The sequence below is a fragment of the Malurus melanocephalus genome, unplaced genomic scaffold (assembly GCF_030028575.1).
Source record: "Malurus melanocephalus ecotype Western Australia unplaced genomic scaffold, MMel_1.1 scaffold_1068, whole genome shotgun sequence".
NCBI classification, from domain to species: domain Eukaryota; kingdom Metazoa; phylum Chordata; class Aves; order Passeriformes; family Maluridae; genus Malurus; species Malurus melanocephalus.
In genome coordinates, this window is record NW_026624300.1 from 9,875 (window position 1) to 19,093 (window position 9,219).

The 9,219-nt window shown below is 53.7% G+C and overlaps 1 protein-coding gene across 2 annotated transcripts in view; it reads right to left on the reverse strand.

Moving 5' to 3' along the window:
• Positions 1 to 8,891, reverse strand: part of LOC130586118 (leucine-rich repeat and fibronectin type-III domain-containing protein 5) — a 10,402-nt gene extending 1,511 nt beyond the window's left edge. Inside the window, exons 1-2 of one of the 2 annotated variants that reach the window (XM_057386828.1) lie at positions 7,464 to 8,890; positions 5,752 to 6,464 (exon numbers count right to left, since the gene is read on the reverse strand). In XM_057386828.1, the coding sequence (XP_057242811.1) occupies positions 5,752 to 6,464; positions 7,464 to 8,851 (2,101 nt within the window). In that variant the 5' untranslated portion in view covers positions 8,852 to 8,890. Of the gene's footprint in view, positions 1 to 5,511; positions 6,465 to 7,463 lie in introns of those variants that run through there. The other variant, XM_057386827.1, reaches the window with a different exon arrangement.
• Between the last annotated feature and the right edge of the window lie 328 nt (positions 8,892 to 9,219).

A 9,219-nucleotide genomic window follows, 5' to 3' on the forward strand; every position in this document is an offset into this window, starting at 1 on the left:
GCCTTGGTGCCCCCGCACTGCAGGGGCTGCTATGCAGCAGCGCAGTGTGGCAGCAAACAGCAGACTGGGCTGATGGCACACCAGGCTAACAGGACACAGGGCTAACAAGAGACTGGACCAACACTACCCAGTGTCCCCCATCCACACGATCGTGTCATCGTCAGGGAGTGCAGGCACAGCACCACTGCTGCTGCTTCAGAGAAAATCCGTCTAACRAGACAACCCCCAAAACCCCCAACAGAACCAGCAAAGCTCCTTGTTCCAGAACCAAAGACTTCTCCAATTTCCAGACTTGCTTCTGTCCTTGCCTAGGCCAAGGCTTTGCCCACAGCAAGCACTCCAGCTCTGCACACTACCAGGGGTTCCCGCAGAGCTGAGGGTGCCAGAGCAGGGCAGTGGGTGAGCACAGACAGCACTCGCCCTCCCAAGGTTTGCACACACGAGGAAAGGTCAYGGCGATGAGGATGTGCCCTGTGTCACTGTCCTGCCCCGAGCCCCCACATCAACCCCGTGGCACAGGGACAGCCCATGGGGCAGTCATCCCACAGCCTCATCTGCCACCAGTACAGCTCCACTTACCTCRGCGAGTGCACTGCCACATGCAAATACAAGTTGGGCACCACTTTACATCCATCTTTGTGTTGCTGCAGGGGGCTTACAGCCCCCAGGCTACAGACTGGTCATGGAGAGCCCAGYCTTAGGTCAGGTGGGGGTCCCTGTGTGCCCACCAAGGGGGCTGGGCTCCAAGCCTGGCTGGTTTTCCTCATTGCCTCTCCTAGTGCAAATAAAACCCTTGCAGAGCAGATGGCACAGCTTGCACACAGCACTGTGTGTGCCTCCAGAGCAGAACTGGGCAGYGTAGGAGGAACATCAGCTCAGACCAAGCCAGGCACTCCAGCCTGAGCTCACTTTTCATATTCCTGACCCAGATGCTTCCAAAGTACAGTTCTTGAAACAACCTGAGGTGACACAGCATCACAAAACCTGGAGCATATTCTGTTAATTTTAATACAAACACAGTTCTTGATGTGAAGTCTGCAGCCAGCCATGCACCACRTTTGTTCTTTCCTTTTCAAGTTTCCTTCCAAGCCAAGCTTCCCTTTCTCTGCAGCAGCAGCAGCTTTCACACTGGCTCTTGAGAATAAATCTATTGTATTAAAAGTCCACAGTCGGCAAAACCAGTACAACTCACATTTTGCTGGGCCTGTGTAACTGTGAGGTGTAGGCGCTGTAATGGGCACCGCTGCTGCCCCACACACCAGCACCGTCCTGTTCCATGGGRTCTGTACTGCTGTGACAGCCAGACTGCTGTCACAGACCTCAGCCACCCTGCAGACCTCAGCCACYCTCCAGAGACAGCCCAGGACACGTTCCTATTAGGCCGTTCCTATTCAGAGAGCTGATTTTCCTGGCACTCAGTGTCCCTGCCATGCACCTGCCCGCAGCCAGCAGTGAAGGGTGGACAAGCTGCTGCTGKGCAGGTGGGCTGGCACCAGCCTGAGCCCTCTGCCATGCGTGATGCCCCAAGGGACAATACCACAGTCACAGGACGTGCAGCACCACAGAGGCAGTGCAGAAGACTTGGTGCTTGGCTTTGGGGGGCTCTGACGGGGCTGGGGGGCCATGGTRGGCAACCACCTGAGCACGGTGTGATCCAGCAGCACAGGCTCTGCCTGCACCCCAATACACTGCCAGGCACAAGGGACACGTCTGCAAACAGGCAGTGGGAGAACCACRTTCTTTGTAAGCAGGACCCTATGGACTGGCCACTGTTTGCTGCTTTTAAATGAAGCCTCTGACCAACATTAAAATTACTGTCAGGAGAAGGCACCGTGCAGCTGGGTGGCTGCTGTTAATGTGGCTTTCGGGCAGCACTGGCACACCCTGAGCGGGCAGCAGCACCCTGGAACAGGGAGGTGAATGTTCCTGAGCGATCACAGTGCTGACAGGGGTGACCACTCTGTGACWGGTACCGCTCAGGCTCCAGCACTGCCAAAGCTCCAGTATCGCTGAGGCTCTGGCTCCCCTTGGTAGATGGGAGGAGGGAGGAGAAGKGGTCCTGGTAGCAGCTGTAGCCATTACTCCCAGTTCAAACCATTCCCAGGCAAGCAGGATGCCCCTCTCCATGCCGAGTGCCCACCACAGCTTCAGGCACAGTCTTGCCATGGCACAGAAAGGGCCCCACTGCACCTTCTAGGGGGCACACACAGCTGCACAGGACTGTCCACCTGCCACAGTTCAGTGCCACTCGAGTGGTCTGGAGTGCTCCCAGAGCAATGCCCAGCAGGGCTGTCACAGTCCCCGGGAAGCAGGAACATCCCTGTGCTGCTGGCACCAGCCTCCAGCCTCCTGCAGGGATGAGCCCCAGCGGTGCCACAGGTCCCTCCCTGGCAGGGAGCAGCAGCTGCCCCAGAGCTGTGTCCCCTCTGCCACGCACGGACACACGGCCGCGCTTTCCAGCTCCCTCTCAATGGCTGCAGGGCTGTGGGGGCACAAGGGGAGGGCTGGCAAACGYATGGGCACACAGAAATAAAGCCACATAGGCACCAGAGCGAAGCAGCACCATGTATTCATGGTCAGGACATGCCGGACACAGCGGGAAGGCTGCACAGAAACAACGGACACGACACAACACCCATCTCCTCCATCCAGGCACGGCCGCACCGCCTCTAACAAAGCACCATTCCAGAGAAGGCCTGGGCCCAGAGGTGTGTTTTCCAGCCATTTCAGTAAGAGCAAGGAAGTTTCTCCTCCAGCAGTGTCTGTGAATAAGGACCCTCTCACGGTTAAGATCTCAGCTAATCCTTAACTGAGCAGGACTGCACAGAGCCAAGCCACAGGCAGGCAATGCCTGAGGCACAGGGAGGCACCTTGGGCTGATGGCCCTGCAGACCCTCTACAGCTGGGGGTGATGCTGGGTCACATCATACCCCCTGTCACATCACCTCCTATGGTGAGGAGTTATTCCAGTTCAGGGCAGATCACCCAATGTTATTCTGATCCAGGAGCATCTCAGCACATTTTCTGCCTCATGCTCACTGTTGGCAACCCATGGTTTTGCAGAACAGAAAGGACAGAGAATTTCCTCTCTGTGAGGCTTTCCACACTTTGAATCAAGCCTAAATAAAACAAAATGCCCCGTTGCACAGTTATTCCAGTGGGAACAGATGATTTAATTCCCRGGACATTCCCAAGGGATTCCTCTCAGCCAGGGAGAGAAGCTGGCACGAGAGGAACACCCGGCTGCCCAGATTCCCATTCCTGCACTATCAGCAGAGAATCAAACCAAACACAGGTCCATATGGTCCCTGTACACTGCTTGACACAGAGGCACCATGGACAGAACATTGGCTGCAGTGCTTAGAAAATTATTCCTTTGAATGAAAAATAACAAGTATAAAAATAAACTTCCCTAAACCGCAAGATGCCRTTAGTATTTTAGCACTTTCACAAAACATCACACAGATTTAGGTCCAGTTTTAGACAACATRTAGAAAGCATTTTCATCGGATGTTTTTAAAATGCATGATTAAACCCAACCCCTCCACAGCAAACCTTTGACACTCTACCCCAGCGTGGGGGAACAGTGSCTCTGCCAGCGCAGTCCCTCACTGGGGTTCAGACCTTCACGTTTGACCCAAAATGGGCAAAACCTTTGTCATCAGACTGCTAGATCTTGGACACAGCATCACTGTCCTTGACAGCACATTATTTAATAGCTCCCTTGTGCTCATGCAGCGCTCATGGGCTGCCAGAACAATCTGAGGAGGGATTTATCATTTTTTAAAAACTTTTCCAGCAGGAAGCAGATTTTCTCATTTTGAGGCTTTGTTTCCTATTTCGCCTCTGCATTTCCTGAGGGGAGCAAAAAGGGTTTCTAAAAAAGAAGCAGCCTCTTTCTTTTGGATCCTTTACAYCACCCTCATTGACTTTGCTCTTGCATGGCAGGCAATAAAATCACCCAGAGCAGCCCACAATGGCATCAGCCGCACGCTGCAGTCCTGAAGAYAGAGACAGGATGCCAGAGGCCATTCCCCACTGTAAGATGTTCCCCCACGCCTGCCCTGGGGCTGGCTGCTGCCCTGGTTAGAGCCTGCTGTCCTCAGGCACCTGCYTTAGTTACGGTGCGCCCCAGAACAAGCATACAGGGTATAAAATTTAACYGTTCTCTCATTTTTATGGGCACAAAGCACATCTCAAACCCATTATTTGGCATCTGAGAATGCACAATACACAAATGTTCGGAGTTAACCTGTCTCTAATTTGAACATGATGACCATATGAGTTTAATTAATATTAACTGCAGACTTCCCTTTACAGCGAGCAGAGCAACTGCCATCCACACAACAYGGCATTTACACTGCTGTCCTCTACTGCTGTGGGGTTCTGTCCCTACAGACTGGTCCAAAACCACTCTATCCCACAGGCACCGCAACTMAGAGCAGCTTAAACATGAGACCATCATCTTCCAGGCCCTTCACTGTGTTCAGGGACTGAAAAGAACTGGATCAAACCATAAAGTTTAGAGGAAATACACTCCAAAAGTCTAGGACAGCAGGAGATGACCAYCATCACCTCGGCCTCCAGCAAGGTGCTGAATGGCCACGTACCTGCYGCAGCCCTGCCTGCAATCTGCCTCACCCATGGCCCTTGCTCAGCTCTGCCCACAGCCCAAGGTGTCCCAGGCTGCCCCCTCCCCAAAGCTGCAGGACGGGGGTGATGCCTGTTCCCGCTCCAGAACTGCAGCTCAGGCACCTTTTCAGGGAGAACTGCTCCACCAGTGCCCATCCCCGGGGCAAGGGGATGGACCCCTCGCCCTGGCACCTCCTTGTCCTCCTCCCAGACCCACGGTGGGAGCTGCAGAGCACCATGGCCCTGGCCCGGCTCCGGCAGGGCAGTCACCGCGAGGCTGGCTGGGGTACCGAGTGAATATTTTATTTTACACAACATAACAACACAGCGTTGTTGCTCCTGTACAACATCTGCCTAAAAACAAAGGCAACACCATTGTCACGGAAAAGAAATATACAGTCTGACCGGTTTAAAAAATATCATTTTACTGATTGATCCAGAAGTGGTTATTTGTTAGCTTGGAGGAAATTGAATTTCCTTTATAAAAGGCTTTTTCTGTGAAAACTCTCTCTTTTGTTTTCTGCTACTGCAGAACCAGGAAGCCAGTCCTAGAGCAGGGAAGGCACTGGTGCTGTTTCGTGCTTTTTTCACCCCTTACTTTTTTTTTTTTTCCTTTTTCTTTTTTAAATCTCTGAATGTTGCCTTCGATTTTGATATTAAATAAAACCAAACAAAAACTAAATGAACCCCCGTGTGCACTGGGTGGCTTATACAGAACCCCGCATGAACAAGCCATTAATCACCGAGACAGTAGTGGACTTCCAAATCCAATTCCCTGGGAAAGGGAGTTTCACACAATGTTTGGTGTTTTGTTTTTAGCTAAAATAAAAGGGAGTTTCACACAATGTTTGGTGTTTTGTTTTTAGCTAAAAAAAAAAAAAAGAAAAAAAAAAAAAGCAGGTCACACAGTGCTTTCCAATATCCACTCAGAACTGGAGAAAGTTGCTTTTCCACTATCGGCACCGGCGCCGTCCGCCTGGACTAGCATCCCGTTCATGGACATGCTCCGTTTGGAGCGCAGTCCGCCGGCGCCGGCGCCGCGGGGCTCCAGCAGCTCGCCGCCCAGCGACCGCCGGCGCTTGGCTCGGGACGCGTCGGCCGGCAGCGTCAGGAACTTACTTGGCTTGGATTGTGCTCTTTTGTACGTGTGGGCCGCRGGGGCTGCGTCGGGGGCGCGGCTCGCTAACTGCAGGGCCGTGGAGTTGTTTCTGTTCGAGTTTTGGGGCTCGGTGCTGCTGCCGGCCTCGCCCTGYGGCTCGCTGCCGGGCTTTGGCCCCGACTTGCGCTTCTGCTTCTGCGAGAGGGATGTGCTGGAAGTCCAGGCGGGAGGCAAAGCGGAGGTAGTGGTGGCCGAGTCCTGGCTGGGGCCGGTGTCCGGCGACTGCGTCACGCCGTCGCTGGCAGCCTTGCAGCACTGGATGCCCTCCTCGTGCCCGACAGCCTGCTTGGACAGGGACTGCGACAGCGCCCCGCTGCAGCCCTGGATCTGAGCCCCATTCGTCTGCGAGTACACGTTGCTGACCTTGGTGGCCTTCTGCTGCCCGTTGTTGTTACACACCTTGTAGCGGATCATGAGGATGATGATGAACACGAGCACAGACGCCACGATGATCCCACCGATGATGATAATCATTGTCCCGCCCAGGAACTGGGACTGCATGAAGTGGCAGCGCACGTAATCCTGCTCGGTGGTGAACTGCGTGCAGCCCACGACTCTGGTGGCCGTCAGCGAGGTGATGCCGTCATCGTAGATGGCCAGGACGCACAGGTCATACAGTGTCCCCGCAGCYAGGTTGTTGACCAGAAAAGTTTTGCTTGTGGGAGGTATCATTCTGGGGGAGAAGGAAACCAGTGAATGAGCCTGGCAGACACACGGGCACCTTCCCACCCGATGGGGCAGCCCGGCCATGCTGGGCACCACCAAGGCTAGGCYGTCCCGCTCCTGCCACAGCTCCTGTGGGGCTGATCTCCGTCCCCCCAGCAGCTCCTGCCTGACCTTCGATGTAGCAGCAGTCACTGCCAAGCCCCCTGGCATGGCAGAGACCCCCTCTAGAGTACCCACATCAAAAACATAGCATCACAGGATCACAGAATGGTTTGGGTTGGAAGTAACATTTAAAGACCATCTAGTCCACCCTCCTCTCACAGGCAGGAACACCTTCCACTATCCCAGGTTGCTCCAAGCCCTATCCAGCCTGGCCTTAGACACTTCCAGGGATGGGGCACTCACAATTTCTCTGAGCAACCTATACYGGGGTGTCACTGTCCTCACAGGGGAGAATCTTTTCCCCGTATCTGATCTACATCTACTCTCTTTCAGTTTAAAGCCAGCACCCCTTGTCTTATTTATGGATAAAGAAATTCAGAGAAGAAATGACCGAGCAAAGCCAGTGCTGAAGAGTGCAACAGCTACACCTGGCAGCACAGAGTCCCCCTGCACATCCCCAGCACTGCCAGAAAGCGGAGTGAGGAACATAGTTACAGGCACAATCTTCCCTGTGCTACCATAAAGCCAAGCACCTTAGGATCCAGTWAATCCATCTACGTTCACAGCCTTTCTCAGATGAGTTCAGAGGACTACAGGTCCATTTGGATTATCTAAAAATAACACCATTCAAGGTAATTTTCCCATTTGCAAGTAGAAAATGGCAYGAGTCCCTTCCTGAGGCTCCCCCCATGAGCTGCCAGGGGCCAGGCTCCACTCAGCCAGCACAGCATGGCACAGGAACTGCATGGCACAGGAACTCCAGAGGGGCTGGCCAGGCCAGGGGCCACACACCAGTGCTGAGAACCCAGCACCGTCCCACCTGGGCAGGCTGGAGCTGCCTTACCTGTAAACAAGTGAGTCATCGTAAGTACCATTGTACTGGATTTGGAACATACGTATCCCGGGTATATTCCTCTGGAAATTGAATTTCAGCAGAGCCGTGGAGGACGTCGCTTCCGCAACGACCACCTTCTTATCCTGGCTGACTTTCGTATCCCCGTTGCTACTGCTCGCATTGGAGCCTGACTTGGTGGATGTGGAGATATCCGAGGAGCCTGGGTCAGGCTCGTGGATGTGGTTTGTGCTGTTCAGCAGGTGGGGGAGTTTGATGATGTGCAGGTCCACTGTCTGCGTGGCCTCCCCTGCTGGGTTGGAAGCAATGCAGGTGAAGGAGCCCGTGTCCTTCACCGTCGTGATAAGGATGTCAAGCGTCCCGTTGTCATACACCGTGGACCTGGTCGCGTTGGAAATCAGTTTTCCCTCAGGTGAAATCCAATGGATGGCCGGCTCGGGATCGCCCCGGGCCTTGCAGCGCAGGGCTGCCCGCTGCCCCTCCAGCACCCGCAGCTCGTGGGTGTGCCGGGTGATGAGCGGGGGCTCGCACAGGAACTCCTCCTCAGGGATCGACCAGAAGTAGCGGCCAGACAGGAGCGTGGGAGAGGCGCAGGTCTCCAGGTCATCCTCCCTGGAAAGGCGCCTCAGCCACAAAAGCTCACAGTTGCAATGCAAGGGGTTCCCACCAAAGCTCAGCGCAAATGTTGAGGGGCTGATAATTCCTGAGGTTGCCAACACCTGAGCACGCTGGAAGAGCGGATCAGGCGGTAGCTTCTGCAGTTTGTTGGATGTGACATCCAGCCTGGTCATCTTGTGGAGGTGGGAGAAGGTCCCCTTAGGAATATGGTCGATCATGTTGTGGTCTAGACTGAGAGTGTGCAAGCTGACCATTTTCTCCACAGCATCCCAAGGGATGGTTTCCAGATTGTTGTAAGACAAATCTAATTCTTCAAGAGCTAAAACATCATCGAAAGCTGTGGAAGAAATTAAAGTCAGCTGATTGTTGTTCAGTATCAAGTGGTGGAGATTGGAGAGCCCGCTGAACATGTCATTAGTGATCTTAGTCAATCTGTTGCTATTCAAATGCAGAGCCCTCAAATTGCGCAAGTCAGCAAACGCGTGAGGCGTGATAAAACTGATTGTATTCCGGGACAGCGTCAGGTCTACCAGGCTGGTCATATTGGCAAAGTCTTTCCTTTTAATGTTTGTAACAAAGTTGTCTGCCAGCCGAAGCTCCACGGTCCTCCTGTCAATATTGGGAGGAACAAACAAGAGCCCTTTCTTGGCACAGAGGGTGGCGAGGTTCGGAGACAAGATCTGACAGACGCAGCGCTTAGGGCAGATCTGAGCTCGCACCGCTACGCCAATGAACAGCAGAAACAAAAGCAGTTTTTCCATTGTAGATCAGATTTAAGAGCCTGCAAGGGAGAGCAAATGGCCGTTAGTTTCTGTGAGATACACGTGGGACATAATAAAAAAGTCCAAACAGTTAGTGTGTGGTTAAACCATGGAACGGACGTTCAGGTAGCAGCGAGTCACCCTCACCTGTTACCTGGCTCTTCTTTGTTCCCCCGTTCTGACACAAGAGTGTCTGTACCGCCTGCCAGCAGGACAGCTGGGGGACAGAGATGCTYGCAAATGCACATTTACACACCCTGACACCCACATGCAATGACGAAGTGATTGGGAAGCCACTGGTGCCACTGCACTTGCCACCTCTCAGGCCCCTCCTGCTAGAGCCCATCCCRATGCCTGGTGCATCTCCA